Genomic DNA, 21,697 nt, shown 5'->3' on the forward strand with positions numbered 1-21,697 from the left:
AGATATAGAAGGAGCTGGAGCAGACTAAGCATTCGGTCCAATGGCATAAGATCTGCATTGTCAGCTATCATGTAAGCCAGTTGCAGTATCGATGGACTCTTAGCATCTAACTTATGCCACATTAGCCAAGATATTCAGGCTGTTGCTATTACAGTATTACCCTTTTGTTCACTCCTCCCTGCCACATACACCAAAAGAAAAGAGACAGCTGCATGTTGTCAGCAAATTATCCAGTTTCAGAGTTGTGCAGGCTTTTAGCCATGTGACTCGTTTGGACTTTTACAGTGAGTCATACAGCTTTGAACTCTGCACATATGTGTGTTTCATATGTTACATGCTGGGTAACAACAGGAGAGGACTCTATGTTTCTACAATAAACAGCTCTTTGTTAAGAGAACTATTTACAGAGGTGCAGCTAGCATTCTAGCCATTTGCACACAGGCTGGCTTTCTGGTGCCACCTGCAACCTGGGCTCCTCCCTCTAAATTCCATGCAGGTTGCTGCACTGTGGGCCCATAGTTTGGTTCGAAAGTAGAGGCAAGCATATTTGGTGATGGAAGGAAGGAATTAAGCTGCAACTCTAACATCTTGTGCCCTACTTTCTCACATCTCTCTTGTAAGGATTTGCTTCTCTTTACTCTGAGGATGTAAATCCTCTTGGTGTTTGGTCTAGACCAGTGGTTCTCAAACTTTTTTTTTTCCGCAGACCGCTTGAAAATTGCTGAGGGTCTCGGCGGACCACTTAATGATCTTTCCAACTGTTGTTTGTACCCATTAGCTAACTATTGTAAAGTGCTTTGGATAAAAGCACTATATATAAAAAAACCTTCATAATAATTAACGATTTTTTTGTTCTACAAATAATAGCGCACAACTCATATTTTCCTATCAGTAGTCTTACCTTTCTAATGCGATGGATGTGCCCTCTCTCCCCCGCTGCGGCAGTCCCTGAGCTGGGGCTGAGAAGGAGGGGGTCTCTCCCTCTCTCCCTCACCACAGCAGCCACAGAGCTGAGGCTGGGAAGGAGGGCCATCTCTCCCTGGCAGCTGCAGCCCTGGAGCTGGGGAAAATCGCCTCTTTCTCTGGCCACCACAGCCCCACATATCCTAAATGCCCTCCACCCCCTCTTCTCACCCCACTGCCCCCTCCCAGCTACCCCCTATTCCCCTCAAGGCCACCACCTCGCCTTACATATCTCCAAGGTCCAGGCACCTAATTAATGGAGCCATGCTTGCGCAGCTCAACTAATTAGGTGGGTGGCCCTTCATTCTCTCCTGTGCGGCCGCCCAGGCACCCACCTTAGAGGAACTATCTGCGGACCACCTCAATGGAACTCGCAGACCACAGTTTGAGAACCTCTGGTCTAGACTGACCTTGTAGAGGACTGTGCCTTCAAGAAACCTGATACATCATGAAGAATGACTGGTGTTGGGTAAGGGTGGGAGATGTGCAATGTGACCTCTGGAAAGCTGCAACAAAAGTCTGCTTGCTGAAGCATAAACATTATCTGATAGTTGTCTGTGTGTCTGATAACAAACTGAGGACTCTACAGACATTTGTATTCTCTTCTCTTCAGGTTGTATACTATTCTTCCCTAAATTCTCAAACACAGCAACTGTTAACATAAATGTGAGTCAGTATAATTTTACCCCAGAAACAAAGGTCTACCCCAGCTGTCACATAGGCTCATGGCAAAACTTCCATTGTTTTCAATCGAAACAGGATCAGACCCTAAATTTGGGGAAGAGAGTTACTAAGATAGGGACAGCATATCAGGATATGTGTGTGGAAAGAAGGGCAAACGATTTATCTGCATTGCTGTTTGAATTATGTGTTTTGTTTGTGGTCAGTTCATTTTGGGGTATAAACACACTTACCTCTAATGTAAGCAGGATCTTTCCCTTTCAGATCAGAGTTTATTTTCATACTCCATTATTTCTTTTTTTGCCCACCCCTCAGTCTCCACACTAACTGGGCCTCAGTATTCAAAAGTTGCTAATGATTTGGGGTGCTTCACCGTGTGATGCCCAACTTGAGATAACTGAAAATGGCCTCATTTTCACAGGGCTCATACTCAGCCAATTTAGTGTAGCTCCCGAGAAGAATTAGAATAAATTGGGTACAGGCAGGGATGGAGAAGTTTGGCATGGATCTTCTTTGGAATAGAGTAGCAGGAATGAGAAAAAACTGTGTGGGCTTTGAGGGAGTTTGTACAAACTCTTCTTTGACCTGAGAACTAGTGCTGCATGACTCACTGAGCTGCTGGAATTGGTGAAAATTCTCTCTGTACCAGAATAATGGAAGTGACACACTTAGCATCTTGGTCTGAATTTGTCACCATCATGAGAGACAGGTTACACAAGCAAAGGAAATCACTGTCTTTCTGTCTAAGTGCAAAACTTAGCTAAAGAGACTGAGCAGTTAAAAAAGGAGAGAAATAATAATACTTAACATCTATCCAGCATTTGTCATCCCTAAAGCATTAATTCATGAAGCCTCAAAACACTCCAATGAGGTAGGTATTATTTTTATATCCTTATTGACCAGATGATAATCCTAAAGTAGGGAGGGTAAGTCACTTGCCCAAAAGCAAAAAGAAAAGGAATCTGACTCAGAGGCTGGATTAGTGCACACAAGTTCCTGCTCCCAGTCCTGTGTTCAGGCTGCTAGATTTAAAAAATGCAATCAACTGCAGGCTGAAGCTAGGCACAGTTCTCCCCATAAACATTTAATGGAGCAAAACCACAACATTTTCTCAGCCTCTCTTGCAATGCTTGTGATAAGGACCATTTTCCTTATCCTGTTGCTCTCTTGTGTTTAGGTTTTCTGCACCAGATCCTGTTGCTGTAGCTAAGTCATGTGTATGTTGAATGTTTTCTTTTTATCTGCACTACTTATTATTGGTTTGTTTTTTGTTTTTTTGTTGTTGTTGTTTTTTGCCATTTCAGGGTTGCGATACCCAATCTTCCGCTGTGTAAATAGAATCTCTCATGAGGAGGTGTCTGAGAGCTATTGTGACACCAGCACCAAGCCCACTCCAGAAGAAGAAGCCTGTAACATCTTCCCGTGCCCAGCCTTGTAAGATAGTGCCAGAAAATACACTGGGAAATGAAAGCAGCAGTGTCACTGAAGCTTTGCACAAAGGAGGGTAGCTGTTTAAATAGGACTCTAGGGTGAACATCTCAAGTATTTTCCACTTGTGACATGGAGTGCAGTTGATGGGTTCCCCTGTCAGAGGTGGTTTTTATTTCTTTATATGAAGTGGCAGCCATAGCACCTTATCCTCCATTACAGCACTGTTATCCCATGTGAGATAAGGGAGTTAGGAGAGATTGGCAGTCATTTACTCTGGGTTAAATGCAGCCATTCCTCAACAGGTATGATGGTTGAGGGTGCACTGCCCCTGCAGTCTCTCCCCTAGTCTCTCCCTTGGTGCTCTTTCCAAGAGAGAAGCCTCTACCTGCACTTCTCCTAGAGCAGAACTCCACGGTTTACACCACTTTAGACTGAATCAACAGGTTAGGTTCCCATTTGTACCGGGCGAGTGGTGCTTTCTACATTATATTCCTTTGCAGTCCCTCACGAGTGCACCCTGGTGACAGGTTCTGCTGCCTTCACCTCTCTGGGTGCAACCCCACCCCATTCTACCACTCAGCCCCCCAGCTTCTAACCATGTTGATACGACAGGCCCAAATGTACAGGTACCTGCAAGACATTTCCTTCTGGGAGCCTGTGATCAGCAGCTGATTAAGGTAACTCAGAACAGCTCCTTCCAAACAGCACACTGTGTATTCACCCAAGGATATATAGCAAGCAGATAAAAGGGTTAACACTACAGAGGGTCTTGTCTAGGCTTGGAGACAAGGGATAAGCTTTAGGTGAGCCTATACTGCCTCAGTGTACGCTGCGGGGCCTCTGTCTTGACTGATTGCTCCTGCTGCAATCTCTGCCTCTCTCTGTCAGTTTCTCTACACACACACTTCCTCTCCGGGCAGGGAGTTTTAAGGTTTGCTATCATTTTTGATCTTAGGGCCTCTGGCCTGGGAAAAATAGGACTGTGACCTGGCTGGAGCCAGGTGGTCACTTCCCAGTAATAGCCCATCCAATGTTCTCTAGTCTAAAGGACTACTGGAATACTTTCCCCAGAGATATCTGATCTCTAGTCACAGCTTTGTTTCCTGCTTGTCCTTCCTAATCACCTTTAATTCAAGCTTTAAGTTTTAATTCAACTCTGTCTAATCAGACGGAATACGGTCAATCAGGTAAACTGGGATGCCTGCCGTGCTGATGATAAATGATACAGCTGTCTCCCTCATTCTCCACAACAAGTCTAAAGTTAACAGTGTGAAGGGCTTTTGTACTAGCAATGCACTAACCTCCCTGAGCATGACACTAAAAATGACACAGAATGAAAATATGTATATTAACAAAACAAATACATATATGCAATCTTAATGGAAAGGAATCTTATTGTCACTTAAATGAAATGCATCTATTCATTGTTTTTATATGTAAGTTAATGCCCATTTAGATGATCCATCTATCATTCCTCCTCGGAACAACTGTCTTGTTACGGCTCTCCCTGTGTCATGTCCAGAAAGTCTGTTAGCTCCTCAGGGCAGGCATCTTGCTTTTACATGTTTTGGAAAGTACTAATAAAGTAATCAGAAATAATATATATTGCTAGACAATTTCTAAAAATACACTCTGATCACTATGTACCCAGTTCTGCAACTCTTACATATTTAATAGCATAACTCCTCACCCTACAAGTAGACCCTTTGTAAGTATGCAGTGGTCCCCTACATAAAGGATACATATTATTTATTTCAATATTCAACAAAAGACAAAACAGAGGTTTAAATGATAGTATAAGACATATTTTAGTCCAAATGCATATAATCAGAATTGAAATGAGATGAATGTCTACGATATGGCAATATCTTTATTAACAGTGGATCATTATTATGTTCTCCTTTTTCTTTTCTCTGTTAGCTGGGATATAGGGGAGTGGTCTGAGTGCAGTAAAACATGTGGCCTTGGTATGCAGCACCGACAAGTCCTGTGCCGACAAGTGTATGCCAATCGTACGCTGATGGTTCAGCAATACCGATGCCATCACTTGGAGAAGCCAGAAACAACCAGCACATGCCAGCTGAAGATTTGCAGTGAATGGCAAATTCAGACAGAGTGGACTTCGGTAAATGGGAAAGAGTGGTTCATGTGGAGTATGAAACCTCAGGGGAGCCGCGGTGGAGTGGAACATTCCTCCAGAGATCTTTACTCAGATGTGATTTGGATTACATTTGGCTTTGACTAAACACCACAGAGGGGAAAGTGGGAAAGCTTTCAAAATAGGTAGTAGGTGAGCTTAGACAATTTAAACAAGCCATGTGGTTATGACCAATTAAAACTTGTTGTTTAGGACCAGAGAGAATAGAAAAAAGGGACAGGGTAGACATATACTTAGTTAATTAAAATATCATTCAGAGTGCTTTGCAAGGTCAATGTATTTATCTGCGTTTTTAGCGAGGGAAGACCTGATAAAGGCTTGTTTTATAGTTCAGGGGCATATGTTATTATCCAGCGTGTGATTCTTATGTAGGGTTCATTATTGTCTGTTTTGGTGGTAAGAAGCAGTAGCTGGTTAAGGTTTTTTTGTTTTTATTTTTATTCAGTTGTATTTTGAATAATATTTAAATGCAAGGGCACCTAGAGGCTTGGATGGGTGGTTTTGTTTTGTTTTTTTAAATACGTATGAAGCAAAGTAAAGAAATATTATAAATCAAATACTGCTTTAGTAATTTTAGCTGATGATATGAAATGGCAATCGAAATAAAATTTGGTGATTGATTTATTCTCCTTCCTCCCCCCCTCTCCCCCACCAAAAAAGAATCCTTTGGCATCAGGAGGAAAGGATCTACTGTAATGAGAGAGGCATTTAAGTTTGGAAGCTTTGTGGTTTAAATAGAGCATTTATTGTGTTAACCTACTGGAGTTCAAGTAGGTTTTCACTTTGGAGACAGCTCCCTGATTTTAAAAATGCATCTTAAGGAATTTAGTGCAGTGCCATTTTTCCCAACACAGAAACATAAATGACAGATGCTTTGATCTGATTCTGGTTAGAAAAGATGGCACTTCTGATTTAAGGAAGCTTCCAGACAGTGTGACCTAGTGGAAAGAGTACTGGACTGGAACTCAGAAGACCCTGGTTCCATTTCTGGGTCTGTTCCCAGACTGCTGGGTGACCTTGGGCAAGCCACTTCATCTCTCTGTGCCTCCGGAAGATGGGGATCATGATACTGATCTTTGTAAAGTGCTTTGATTTCTGTGGATGACAAGAGCTATGTAAAAGCTGGGTGTTCTCATTATCGTCATTATTGGTGTTACTCTAGTACATTACTGACTTGTTTCACGAACCTAACCTGAATTTCTGCAAGTATCTTGGAGTCAGGGATTGGAGAAATAGACGCAATCCATATATAAGCGATGCTCTTACTGCTAGACACTTTTGTGGCTTTCGCATTTGCTTAGATAGGAAAGTGAGGAGCGTGTCCCTATGGGGAAAATGAATGTTCCAATTGCTGGCACTAATCATTTGCAGCCATGTGTATAATCATTAAATTTAAAAACAACAACATCGTACGTTAAGAGAATGTTAAGTCTGCAAACTCAAGCACTCAGAAGTTAGGAAATGCCAAATATAAGGCTGCCTGTGCAACCTTAATTTGTACTCCTTGTGTGTATGTGTTATCATGCAGCCTTTAATTACATGGTCACATAGTATTTGATGATAGAGCAATAGGAGCACTGGCAGGGCAGGGTCCTATCCAGGTGTTCAGTTTGGGGGCACAACAGGCCGTGGAGTTCCTTAGGCAGGACTCCTTATCTGCCTCTCTTTGCCCTGATGATCTGAGCTGCATACATCGCCAGGCAAAGATGCTGCTGGCTGCTGTATGGAGCAGCACTCCATACAGAGAGGCCAGAGAAGAGCAGGGAAGGGGTGTCTTTCAGTTGAGGATCAGGAGCAGCTGTGCTCCTTTGAGTTACTCTTTGCTTTATCTCCTGCCCAGGAGTGCAGCTCAAAAGCATGCAGAGTATGTGGAAACCTTGAGACAACCTTTCTGGACCTCAGAGGGCTGGCTAGTTTCTGTGCATTGTAACAAGGCTTCCCAGTGCAGCAGAACCACACCAGTCCCAATGTGGTTAGGTTCTTTATGGTCATGGCAGTGTTTGGCCCTATATTTTTAATTTTTATCTTTCCAAATTCACCTACATGATGCATTGGAATGAGACCCACATCTATAAAACTATTGAAATATCTCCCCTGAACAACCAGTATTTCTTCAGCTCATGTAGATTTTTGCACATATGGGATTGCAGGTAAATGGATAGATGATCTCCAGCTAGACCTGGACTGTAGTTGCTAGGTCTTGAATGTAGTGCTGACGCAAAGTCTGTTTCATTACAGTGTTCGGTGCCATGTGGAGTGGGGCAGAGGACCCGAGATGTAAAGTGTGTAAGCAATCTTGGAGACATTGTTGATGACGAGGAATGTAATATGAAGCTACGGCCAAATGACATAGAAAACTGTGACATGGGGCCCTGTGCTAAGAGCTGGTTCCTCACGGAGTGGAGTGACAGGGTAAGACTTTCCACGGTTTTCTTGTAAACTGTCCCATTCACCCTTTTGAGACATAAGAATTGAGTAATTTAACCTAAGTGCAACAGAATATAAAATATCAATCATAAAAGATACTTGTACTTTTACTGAATTGTTTTAATCTATAACATAGGCAGGTGCAGATAAAGAAAAGATAAACTGGTTCCTGAGCTTGTTTTAGGTTCAAGAAGTGATAAAAAGGACAAGAGTGTGGGCTGAAGTCGCAAAGTCTGGATTTGGAATCTGATCTGAATCTAGACTTCCCTAAAGATTGGGTGTGTTCAGATTTATTTGTTTTGCTTTGGTTAGGCCTGAGTCCCTCAGTTTGGATCCAGATACTGCCCAAATGTTCTTCTGGGTAGGGAGGTTTCAGATTTGGTGTTCTGGTTTGAGCCCATTCAATAAAATATTAGCTGGCCCCTACAAAGCCATAGAAATGACTCCTTGGAGCTCCAGAAAGGTTCTCTCAAAGTTTCCACATCTTAGGGAAGTTGGATGTATGTTTTGTTCCAATGCTGCATACGCAGGATCAGACTGCTGTCAACAGAGAGATGCTGATTTACACCATCTGATGATCTAGCCTAGGGAATTTGTTTAATAGTTGTAACATATTATTTCATTAAGACTTACAGGATAGGCATAGCTAACACCAACAAAATATTTTAGTCCCTCTTATGGGTTGCATAGCAGATCTTATCCATACACAAGTCAAACTCCAGTGTTTATTGTGCATAGCTTACTCCGTTGGCCAGTCCTTACACACACAGGCAGATAGTCACGTTCAGAGGAAATACTTGTAAGATTTTATATATACTCCTCAGTGATATTCAATCCACTGTGACACTTTGCGGTCCAACAGTTCTTGTTCAGAGGTCATGTCGAGTGCTGACCAGCCTGATTTGCCTGAGGCAACATGGGAGTGTACTGAATGAACTTAGCGGAGCCACCGGGATCTTCTCATTTCTCTCTGTGATGATGTGTTCTGGCAGTGTAGTAACATGAATGCAAACATTGCAGAGTCTAGTGTGTCATGCTACAAATTTTAATCCCATGATGGGATCATTTTATGATTCTCTGTGACTCAGTTTGATGACATAGAGGCTTTCCAGCTCTTCAGAGTTCAGTACTCCTTAAATTTTAGACATTTTCTAGCAGAGAGTAGGAAGAGGTGCTCAATTAAAACTAACTCCTGAGTCACGTCTTCAAAGCATCATTGGAAAAAATTATCAGAATCTTACTAGGATCTGAATGACAAAACTCCAGGCTGAGCGTTTCTTTTCAAATAGATTTGTTGAGAGAGAATCATAGTGCTTCAATGGAATATTATAGAAGTCATCGTTTGACAGCAATATTATTTACCAGTCTCTCCATAGACTAATTAACTGCCTCGTCAATGCAATTAACTTTTGAGGCATATTTTTGCGGGGGAGAATGTCTCATTGCATCTTAGAACATTTAAACTTTTAGAGGAAGTTGCTAGTCACTCAGGATAATGTTAATGTACATTCTTACGTGGACTAACCCAGAAGTTAACAGCTAAGGTATATCCTATTGCTGTATTATAAACCACAAAGTGCCTTTCTATGTTTGTTTTTCTAGTGTGTAGAGCTGGATTCCTTGTAAAATGTTATTCAAGTGATATTTTATGTGTGTGAAAGAAAAAAAGCAGTTTATCCTCAAAGATAAAAAAGCTTAACTAGCCCTTTGAGAACATGCTGGGCCAGATCCTCAGCTGGTTTAACTTGCTGTAGCTGCATTGACTTCAGTGAAGCGCATCTTTACCAGCTGGGGGTCTAACTCTCTATTTTTTCTTCTCCAAGCATGGCACTTTCATTTCTGCAAAATTAAAAATGTGACTTTTTAAATAGCTGAAAATGTTTATTTTCAAAAATTAAAATAAATAAAAACAGTTTGCATGCTGGGAGAAAGCTTTTGAATCTAGAATCATGTTTTTAAATTTTAATGTATATATTTATGTATGTTAAGTGAGAGCCTAGAGATGAAATATCTTATGTTGAAAACTTTATTTTTTTTCTACTGTGGCTGTTTTAAAGTTGGATAATAAATAATGGGCTTGTAACCTTTTCAGCGTATGGAAGTAAGTGAACTAATTAATGATTTCCAAATGTTTGCTACTGTGGTTGGCATAATTTAGCAGCAACTCTGCCAGCAGTGCATTTAGTTAGATTTGTGAAAAGAATAAAAGGAAAAGGATTCTTCTCTACATGAATCAGAAAAAAATACAGGCCAAAATTTTCAAATTAGATCCTTGCCTTAGACACCTGTATAAGATATTCAAAGGTGCTGAACAGTAGCAACTCCTGTTGAAATCAATGGGAGCTCTGTGTGCTCTGCAAATCTGTCCCTTTGGCCAAAAATTTTATTTTTGCATGTCAAATACTACTTTAGTGATTCAGCAGCCTCTTTCCCCTTTGATCAGGTGTGTTTCTGTTTAAGGGCATTTAGGTGGACAGTTTGAAATGATATGGAAATGAGCACTGCCAGATTTGCAGGCTTTGTATCTTTAACTCTAATTTCCTAAAGCAACTTTTAAAAAAAAAATTTTAAGCCAAGCCACAATTCAGCAATAAGTGTAGATCAGCAGTGGGTGACCCACAAATAGTTCAGATAAGCAGCCAAAAGTTCAGAGGCTGAAATAAAGCTTATTTAAATCTCCTGAGTCTGCAAAAGAGTGGTAGAAATCTCACAAGAACAGACCTTCTTTATGAGATTTATTACATGTCTACCTCCACTCCCAGCTGGAAATACCACAGAACAGTCTTTCTCATTGTATTGTGGCCCTTGTGGCTGGAAACCATAAGTGAAAGAACTTATAAGCTTTCACAACTTTGGAACCTTAAAATGCTTCAGTTCAATTGTGTTTACAGCAGGAGGTGAAGATTTGGTCCTTATTTTTCTGAACAAGTTTTGCAGTTACTTAGTGTATATGGATGTATATTCACCATATGAATAGATAAGGTGGCCAAGGTAATCTTTTATGGGAGCAACTTCTCTGGGTATTGACATCTCTGCTTTCAATTCCTGTATGCATTGGTGCTCAATACAGCTCAGTCATTATTATCTGCTACAGTGGGAGGGGTCCAATACCTAAGCAAAAATTACATTTACAAGGAGCTAGATGCCTGGGAGAGAGAGAAACTGAAGTCTTTGGGGACTGGGGCTTGACTGTCCAGCCAGGGCTAGAGCAGGAGGCAGACTGCAAAGAGGGAATGAGCCTGGATAACTAAGGAAATATAGCCTAGACAAACTTACTATAATGCAGGTACATAACTGGTTGGAAAATCATACTTGGAGAATTGTTATCAATGGTTCACAATCAAGCTGCAAGGGCATATTGAATGGGGTCCCGCAGGGATCTGTCCTGGTTCTATTTGATAGCTTCATAAATGATTTGGACAATGGCATAGAGTTGCAAGCTCTTTGGAGGACAGGGTTAGAATTCAAAATGATTTGACAAACTGGAGAAATGGTCTGAAGTAAACAGGATGGAATTCAATAAGGACAAATTCAAAGAACTATACTTAGGAAGGAATAATCAACTGCACAAAAACAAAATGGGAAATGACTGTCTAGGAAGGAGAACTTCAAAAAAAGATCTGGGGATTATCGTGGTTCATAAAATAAATAGGAGTCAACAATGTAACACTGTTGCAAAAAAAATAAAACACACAAAAAAACCCATCATTCTGGATGGATTAGCAGGAGTGTTGTATGCAAGATATGAGAAGTGACTCTACTCAGCACTGATAAGGCCTCAAATGGAGTACTGTGTCCAGTTCTGGGCACCACATCTGGAGAAAGATGTGGACAAATTGGAGTAAGTCCAGAGGAAAGCAACAAAAATGATTAAAGGTCTAGAAAACATGGCCTATGAGGAAAGACGGGGGGAAATGGAGAGTCTGAAGAAGAGAAGACTATGGGGGAACATTAATCTTCAAGTACATAAAAGGTTGTTATAAAGAGAAGAATGATACATATTTCTCCATAACCACTAAGGACAGGTTAAGAAATAATGGGCTTAAATTGCAGCAAGGGAGATTTATGTTAGGAAAAACTTCCTCAGTGTAAGGGTAGTTAAGCACTGGATTGAGGAATCTCTGTCATTCGAGGTTTTTAGGAAAAGGCATTTTCCAAACTTTTTTGGCCACGGAACACTTTGTAGCCTATTCCGGGACACTTATAATATTATTTTATAGTTGTTTGGTTTTCAAATAAAAAATTGCGTTACTTATGCTCAAATATATTTTATTTTATAAAACAAAGCAAAAATACAAATTTAAAATAACTTGAACTAACAATTTCTAACTGGAAAGTGCGTATAAACTAGTAAAAAAATCAGGTGCAAGAGTCAAAATTAAATTCTAGATTCTTTCACGGAACACCTATTCACATCGTGTGGAACACAGTTTGGGAAATGCTTTAGACAAACACCATCATGGATAGTCCAGATAACACTTAGTCCTGCTTCAATGCGGGGGACTGAACTAAACGACTTATCGTGGTCCCTTCCAGTCCTACATTTCTATGTTTCTATGATTTGTTGAAGTAACAGGAAATTTTGGGGTAGGAAAATTTTTAAATAACTCATCATTACGCTTTTTAAAAAAGATTTTTGTGTCCTTAATACCAATACATATTTATAATTTGAGTCACTCTGACTGGAAGTTTCTGTAGATGGTGTAGATTTCTTATGGTGTGCTTAACACGCTCAAGAAGAATCATCATGAACAGTTTGCTTGGAAAGGAAGGCAGAGTGATGCTGTGGTGATTAGAGCACACCAGAGCATTGCCTTACCCTTTCCAAAATAGGGGAATAATCCCATGGCACCAGTCGTCAGGTAGTTTCTCATGAATCCATATTTTGTTGATAATGTGGGTCAGCCCTCCCAAAATGGAATCCCCAGCATGCTCAATTAGCTCTGCAGCTATACTGCAAATACTGGCAGCATGGCCATTCTTCAGTTTACAGACTGTGCTTCAAACCTCCTCGAGCATATCAGCCCTCCAGCTGCATACATTTGATCCAACAATAGCTGGATGGAGAAGTCCTCCTGAACAGCCTCACACATGCTGAAGGGATGTCATGGCTTCCAACCTCACCCACCTCAGCCATAGTATAGGGCAGGCCACAACATTGACAGAGAACTGGGCTCTGGTGATCTGAAGGGTGCACTCTGTGATCCACGAACAGGAGAATTAATGAAAAATTGTATTAAATTATATACCTAATTGAGATGCAGGTTCGGTAATGGTCTCAGCCCTAATGACATGCTGTAGTGTATATTTCTAAAAATTTACTCGTCGTCTATAGTATGAACTATTCAAGAACACACTAATAGAAATCAATTACCATTAGAAATTCTGCCTTAATAATAGAATTCTACAGCAGACCATAAAATGAGCTACCCAGCTAAGAGAATTAGTTATTATAGTATTGAGCATATTGGCAGCTGCTGTTACCTTCAGTCACTGCACTAACACTGCTTGGTAAAATGCTTTTGTATACCCAGAGTCTGAAAGGCGCTATATAAAACCGAGTTCTGATTCCCTCCTAGAACAAGCCATCTTGCTCCAAGCAATCTCCCTGAAGCAAATCTTTGAAGAGTAAAGCATGGTTCTCTGTAGTGCTCCTTCTGTCATAATCTAACATTATATGTAAACTAAGCTTGAATTGATGTAGTGACATGCTGTCTAATAACCACCATTAAGCAACCTCTGTTAAGTAAAGAAACTAGAGAGAGGCTGCATATCAGATCAAGGAGACTCATAACAGACAATTTCCAAACCACAAAAAAATCAGAGCATTACCTTAATAGTTATTTCAAGGAACATTGACAGAATCCTGTGTATGCGCTTATGTAGAGTCTTATGGACTTTGGGGTTTATATACATTGCATGTGCAAAGCTTACAGTTTGCATGACCACAGTGTGGATCACATGGTGTATCTTCTTCTGTATCTGGTGGTCAGACCTTCCACACTCATCCTCTTAAAAAATAAACCAATCAACCACAAGTTTAGAGAGTGACATGATCCAGTAAATACTTAAAGAATTTAAAGTTAGGTGTCAGATACCTGACTCTGATATCTACTAAGCTCCAACTGAAATACACTGAGATATTTATTTCAGTATGAAAAGTGAGAGCAGTAGTAGGTTAAACACCAAATATTGTTCCCATCAAAGTCAACAGGAGCAGGATTGGGCCCAAAACATTTAACAAGAACTTCATCTGTTTCTATTTGTCATACTACATTCATTGTTTCTTTTTCTATGAAAAAAAAATTGACCGGCTAATTAACTCTCCAAATTCCAAAGACTGCCTTTACATTATCTGAGATTTTTTTCACTTACAGAAAAGCTCAGTAAAACTTGGGGAATTTACTATCATGAGTTTGCAGAAACAAATTTGCGTAGATCTTCCCAAGTCTCTCTTGCGATGAATCTGACAGCTCAAAATCAGGGGCACCATTTCAGATTTTGGTTGGGGGGGACTTTAACCATGATTCATGAGACTACTTAGGCACTTGAGAACTCTAGTTTTTTGGCAGGTAACTTATCAATTAGCTGACAGGAGCCCTGTATCTAATTCCTTTATAAAAGAAAGAAAATTAAATAAATATTAGACCCACTCAGCTCTAATAACAACATGTTTTGACATCTTGTGGCAAGTTGCTTAAGGGACACTTGTTAGGTTTTAAATTTTAATGTATATTCTTACATTATTACTAACTCTGTGGGGTTAGTAACCCCTAATCATTTCTGTTGCCCTTTTCTGTACCTTTTCCAAATCCAGTATATTTTTTTGAGACGGGGTGACCAAATGTGCACACACTATTCAATATGTTGGTGTACCGTGGATTTGTATAGAGGCAATATGATATTTTTCTCTTATTATCTATCCCTTTCCTAATGATTTCCAATGTTCTGTTAGTTTTTTTAATTGCCACTGCACATTGAGCAGCTGTTTTCAGAGAACTATCCACAATGACTCCAAGATGTCTTTCTTGAGTGATTTCAGAGTAGCAGCCGTGTTAGTCTGTATTCGCAAAAGCTCACGAAAGCTTATGCTCAAATAAATTTGTTAGTCTCTAAGGTGCCACAAGTACTCCTGTTGTTTTCTTGAGTGGTAACAGCTAATTTAGACCCCATCATTTTGTATGTATAGTTGGGCTTATATTTTGCCAAGTGCGTTACTTTGCATTTATCAACACTGAATTTCTTCTGCCATTGTGTTGCCCAGTCACGCAGTTTTGTGAGATCCCTTTGTAACTCTTTGCAGTCTGCTTTGGACTTAACTATCTTGAGTAATTTTGTATCGTATGCAAAATTTACCACATCACTATGTACCCCTTTTTCCAGATCATTTATGAATATGTTGAATAGGACTGGTCCCAGTACAGACCCCTGAGGGACACCACAATGTACCTCTCTCCATTCTCACCTTTTATGCCTACCCTTTGTTTCCAATCTTTTAACTGAAGTGCCTGGCAGTGCCTTCAGGATCATCTAAGGACCCTTAATCTACTTAATCTACTTTAATGCTCAAATAAATTGGTTAGTCTCTAAGGTGCCACAAGTACTCCTTTTCTTTCTGCGAATACAGACTAACACGGCTGCCACTCTGAAACCTACTTTAATGGTAAGCCTTTTTTTATCTCAATCACCCTACCTCTGTTTATAAACAAACTCCTTTCCTCAAAGGCTATGCTGCTCCCAGCTTTGGAACTCATCCCATATCACCCTCAAGCTGTTGCAGTTAAGAGCTCCATCTGGGGCTAGGGTGAGTAGACCTCCCCTATGAAACTTGGGGGGAGGGGAGGGCTAGAGCTCTCCCCTGCCCTCCCCCCCACAAATGGTGCCCCTGCTCAAAATAATACTGTGTTAAAACTGCAAAGTTTCACCACATTTGGATTCGAATTCATAAATCAATTTAGGCCAGGGTATAAGGTTGGTGACCCTTACCAAACATATCAACAAAACTAGGTTGACAGAAATTAGATGAGATCCATGTGGCCTGGAAATGTTGTTGCTAATGGTCCATATGGTTCTGATCTATAGTTCAGTTTACTGGAGAATGAGAAGCAGGGAACGCACACTCTCCTATTTTACTATGGTGCGAAAATCACCCGTGTTCTCTGTCAACTGACTGGTGTGCTCAATATTTTCGTTTGTTCATTTGCTTCTCATTTTATATTTAGTACATATTTACAGGGAAGAGCTTTTAAAATGTTAATGATATTTGGAAGCCAAAATAAAAGCTGGAAAGAAGACAGCATTGTGCATTAGGGAACAGCAAAGCAAGACTAGCTTTGAATCTCAACTGTGCTACAATAAAATGAAATAATAATACTTACCTTACGTCTCCCGTTGGAGGGATTCTAGGGTGCTTCACATACACTCATTTAACAGATGAGGAAATGTAGGCACACAAGAACAGGCATATTGGTTCAGACCAGTGGTCTATCTAGCCCAGTATGCTGTCTCTGACAATGGCCAATTCCAGACGCTTCAGAGAGAATGAACAGAACAGGTCAGTTATTGAGTGATTCATCCCTTATTGTCTAGTTCCAGCTTCTGGCAGTCAGCGGTTTAGGGACACCTGGAGCATAGATTGCATCCCTGACCATCTTGACTAATAGCAATTGGTGGACCTATCTTTCATCAATGTATCTAATTTTTTTAAACCCAGTTATACTTTTGGCCTTCACAACATCTTCTGGCAATCAGTTCCACAGGTTAACTGTGGATTTTGTGTAGGGAAGTACTTCCATAGACAACCTTAAGGTTTCAGAAGCGCTGAGCATCTGACTTCCAGGGGTTTGCAGGTGCTCAGAACAACTGAAGTTCAGAAGATAAGTTTTATGTACAGGGTGACAATGTGAGTCTAGAGCAAAGCTGGAAAAAGAACTCAGGACACTTGAATCCCAGTTCTGTGCTTTATAATCAAAAGACCATACATTTAGTTATGAAAGTTAAATGTCATAAATAAACAGTATGTCACAACAATTGAAAAATTAGGTTGAGAAAGTGCAATGACATATCCTCAAGCCTCAGTGGCAGAACTGAGGCAGGTCTACACTACGGGCTTAAGTCAATCTAAGTTACGCATCTCCAGCTACGTGAATAACGTAGCTGGAGTCAACATAGTTCAGGTCGACTTACTGCTGTGTCTACACTGCCCTGGGTCAACAGGAGAAACTCTGCCATTGACTTAACTTATGCTTCTCATTCTGGTGGAGTACCGGAGTCAATGGGAGACCCGCTAAATTGACCCCCAGTGGATCGATCACCACAGCGTCTATCCCTGGTAAGTGTAGACATGCCCTGAGATAAGGAGAAGATGTATGAAGTGTTGTTGCAGCTATGTTGATCCCAGAATATTAGAGAGAGAAGGGGGGTGAGGCAATATCTTTTATTGGACCAATCTCTGTCAGTAAGAGAGACAAGCTTTCAAGCTTACACAGAGCTCTTCTTCATATCTGGGAAATGTATTCAGAGTGTCACTGCTAATTACAAGATGGATATTACAAATTGCAATATCTGTAGACATGTCTTCATTGCTACGATGATCAACACCCCCCACAACACACCTTTCAAGATCCATGGGCTCCTACTCCTGTGTATCACAACAGGATCTCATCCAGTGCACTAAATGTCCGAGTAACAACTGTGTGGGTGAAATGAGACAATCATTACACTCTCGAATGAACTCACATAGAAAAATGATAAAAGACAAAAACACCATATCACTGTGGGTGAACACTTTTCAAAAAGCGATCACTCTATATCTGACCTCTCAGTGCTCATCCTCAAACACCTTCAAAAGATTAACCTGGGAGCTTAAATTCATTACTTTGCCAGACACTAAAAATAATGGACTAAATAGAGACACTGGATTTATGTATAAAGAAAAGGAGTACTTGTGGTACCTTAGAGACTAACCAATTTATTTGAGCATAAGCTTTCGTGAGCTACAGCTCACATCATCGGATGCATACTGTGGAAACCTGGATTTATGTATGCAGTTGTTGTAGCTGTGTCAGTCCCAGGATATTACAGAGACAAGATGGGTGAGGTAATATCTTTTATTGGACCAACTTCTGTCGGTGAGAGAGACAAGCTTCTTCAGCGTAAACTCAAACATTTGTCTCTCTCACCAACCAAAGTTGGTTCAATAAAAGATATTACCTCATCTACCTTGTCACATGGGTTTATGGCTTATTACAACAATCAATAACCCACTTACACACACACACCCATTTTCCTCACACAGCTGTTACTGGAGAGGGTTTAACTGGCTACTTCATCCACCCTGTCTTTCTAATAAGGAAAAGATAATGGTGAAAAATTTCTAAAGTACTTAAGTCTCATTTTCAAAATCAATTAACTCACCTATGAGCCTAAATTCCAACTGGACTTAGATGCTTTTGAAAATGTTACCCCTTGAACTTTCTGTTTATATATTGTTTTAGATGCAGTTTTAGTGCTATCTGCTGCTTTTAAAATTCTGTGTCAATTTCAGATGATTTATACCCTTACCAGGATTATTCCTGTTAATACTGACTTCTTACTGGTCTTGAACATTCAGCCTTGAGATGGCTGGCTGGAGTTCCACCATAAAATTAGGCCTATCCACTGCAGTTTACTGCTCTGTAACCTGGCACAAATCTCATCTTCAACAGGCTAGCTGACTTATATTTCAGTGAAACTGTTTCCTGTTGTTTAGTGTCGTATATTTTGACAGTGCATTCTTCATCACTTGAGAAATTCACCCTAGGAATTCCAGGTGGCTTTTAGAAATCAATATACAATATAACCTTCCAAATTGTTAAATTATTCTGAAATGCCTACAGTTCTGATATTGAAGGCTGCCAAATTGTCCTCCCAAAGCTGACTCTAAAAAGGAGGTGGAACAGGTGGTTGCTTAGAGCAGCAGAATGTTCAGGGACTGTTTGTATGGGTGACTGATTTGGTATACTAGATTAGCTAGCTTGACAGAAGCAATAGAAACCCTAGTTAACCGTATCCAGGAGCAGATTTACGATGAAACAAACCACAGTAGCATGGGGCTCTCAATGACAGGGGGCCCCCCAAAATGCAGGACAAATATCTGACAACCTGCCTCTGAGTCTCAGACGGCGGTGCAGCAGGGCTTAGGCAGGCAGGCTGCCTGCATGCTGTGGCCGGTGGCCCCATGCCACTCCCAGAAGTGGCCGGCTGCTGGCATGTCTCTGCGCGCCCCTGGTGCAGGGGGGAGGCGGCTCTGCATGCTGCCCCTGCCCTGGGCAGCGCATGGAGACCTGCCGTCCCCCTCCCACCAAGGGGTGCATAGAGACATGCCAGCAGCAGCTCAGCAGGGCTAAGGCAGCTTCCCTCCTGCTCTGCCTCCCTCCCTCTATGCCACTTTGCTCCCAGAAGCAGCCAGCATGTCCCTGTGGCCTCTGGAGGTGGGGTGTCTCTGCGCACTGCCCCCGCCCCAAGCACCAACTCCGCAGTTCCCGTTGGCCGGGAGCTGCAGCCAATGTGAGCTGCAGGGGTGGTGCCTGCGGGCAGTGGTGTGTGGAGACCGCCGTGCTCCCCCCTCCTAGGAGCTGCTGCAGGAGGGGTGTGTATGCCGGTCACTTTGGGAGCCGCGCTGCCCGAGATAAAGTGCCTCCCTCTTGCCCCCATCCTGCACCCCAACCCCTTGCCCCAGCCTACAGCCTGCACCCCACACCCAAACTTCCTCCCAGAGCCCACATGCCTCCCACACCCCAACCCCCAGCCCAGAGCCCACAGCCAGCACCCAAATTTCCTCCCAGAGCCCACCCTCCACACCCACTGCCCCAATTAAGGTACCTAGCTTTATTTTCATTTACTTCCCATTATTTATAATATAGGAGGAGGATGAAGAAAAGAAGAATGCAAAATGGAGAGGAGATAAGAGAGAATGTTCTTTTTCTTGGCTGGGTCCTGTGGGGGAGGCCCCAAAAATGAAGCTCCACACAGGGCCCTGTGACGTTCCCCTGGTGTTATCTGGACCAGTGATCTGCCAGGTCACTACAATCCTTGACTCTGGAAGCCAGCGTTACCCTGCTCTGCTGTGAGAACCCCCACTCCTGGGTTGTTCACGCACAGCCTCTGGCATGTGAGCTGCTCCTTGGATTGTGCAACCAAATGACACTAGCCAATATCTCCAGTCCCAGACACAACCCTAGGAACCTCTGTCTTGCAGTGTCCAGTTATGCCTGCTGGATGCTGCAAGCTTATATGAGTTCGTCAATTTAACAAAGAAATTGATATGCACCAGGCTTGTTATCCCAAGGGGAGTTTCTGACACACTTCAAACCAAATGCACTGCTTCGGGTAGAATAAACAAACAAATGTATTAACTACAAAGATAGATTTTAAGTGATTATAAGTCAAAGCACAACAAGTCGGATTTGGTCAAATGAAATAAAAGCAAAACACATTATAAGCTGATCTTAACATTTTCAGTGCCCTTACAAACTTAGATGCTTCCCACCACAGGCTGGCTGGTTGCCCTTCAGCTAGGCTCTCCCCTTTGATCAGCGCTTCAGTCGCTTGGTGGTGATGTATGGAGATGGAAGAGAGAGGAAGAGCATGGCAACGTCTCTTCCTTTTATCATGTCCTTTTTTCCCTCTTGGCTTTGCCCCCTTCCCCCTTCAGAGTCAGGTGAGCAGTCCCAAACTGACCAAAGGAAGGGGGGTGACTGACTTTGTCCAACAGATCCTTTGTTGCTGCCTAGGCCAGTGTCCTTTGTTCCTGTGAGGATGGGCTGTGTTTGTCCCATACATGCCCTGATGACGTGTGAACTGCCCCTCTGCTCTTGGAGAGTTTTTGCCTGGGCTTGTTGTAATCCATGAGGATACATTTTCAGCCTCATAACTATATGAATTAAATTAAAACCTATAACATTACCATAACAACAATGCTCAGTACATCATGAGCCTTCCGAAGACACCCGACATGACAAACTTTGCATTGAATACCATACAATCATAGTATAAGGATGAACGTGGGGGTGCAGGGTATTCACCTGAGGTACAGAACATCACAGGCCCTACTAACTCTAAATCCACCACTGCCTGTATCCCATGGTGTATTATGATTAACAATGATTGTTTCTAACAGTGGACATATAAAATAGAATCCTCCTGGTCCTGGTGGAGTGATGGGTAAGGAAGGCCTGGGGAAAGCCATGGAAAGTGCAGCAGTTCCACCTCACAGGAGATCATGCAAATGTGATTTTTTTCTTCCAAGTTTTAAGTAAAACTCCGTCAAAGTGTCAAGTTTCCCCTCATTTTGTGTTGAAACCCTATAAGGGCACCAATTTTGCAATGTTTCAGTGCAAAGCCATAACTCAGTATTTAGCTTGCAATGAAACACAAAACCAGTCTAATTTTGAAGGACATGTTGATAGAAGTGTGGCCACTGCCTAAAGAAGCGTTTATTCCTCCTCCAGTTTGTTTTCCTTTCACATGATGCAGCTGCTTCAGATTTCCTAAAAAACATGTGACTGCCAAAAAAAAATTGGTTTGTTTATAAGCAATCAGGCACTCATTGGTCAATACAGCATGCTATTATATTTGCAGACATGAATATAAACCCAGACATTTTATAACTGGAAACTATACATAGAGATTAGAATTACAATAAAACAAGCTCATATTTTATCACAGAACACTGAAGTTAAGTATAATAGTGCACCAGATTTCACAAGCAATTACTAAAAATGTTTCCCCCCTCAAGGATTTACATACATCTTTAGGAGTCCAACTCTCACCAAGGTTCAGACTCTGAGGAGGGGTCTAATTGTTCACATCACTAACTGTGGTAGTGCAATTCACTGTGTTGTGACTTGGTACTGTCCCTGGTCACACATAATTCCTATTGCTAGCCTATTATTGCTCTTCCACCACTAGTGTATTTCTAGCCATCACCCTACTTCTAAACACATCACACACTTTTCCCTTGGTTTAAAAAACTTAGCCCTGCTCTACACTGGGGGT

The 21,697-nt window shown here is 41.5% G+C and overlaps 1 protein-coding gene across 3 annotated transcripts in view; it reads left to right on the forward strand.

Annotated features, from left to right (window-relative positions):
• Positions 1-21,697, forward strand: part of THSD4 (thrombospondin type 1 domain containing 4) — a 621,627-nt gene that overhangs the window by 556,179 nt on the left and 43,751 nt on the right. For all 3 annotated transcript variants that reach the window (XM_073303716.1, XM_073303717.2, XM_073303719.1), the window contains 3 exons: positions 2,949-3,078; positions 4,996-5,200; positions 7,472-7,645. In XM_073303716.1, the coding sequence (XP_073159817.1) occupies positions 2,949-3,078; positions 4,996-5,200; positions 7,472-7,645 (509 nt within the window). The remainder of the gene's footprint in view (positions 1-2,948; positions 3,079-4,995; positions 5,201-7,471; positions 7,646-21,697) is intronic.

The sequence above is a fragment of the Lepidochelys kempii genome, chromosome 10 (genome assembly GCF_965140285.1).
Source record: "Lepidochelys kempii isolate rLepKem1 chromosome 10, rLepKem1.hap1, whole genome shotgun sequence".
Lineage (NCBI taxonomy): Eukaryota > Metazoa > Chordata > Testudines > Cheloniidae > Lepidochelys > Lepidochelys kempii.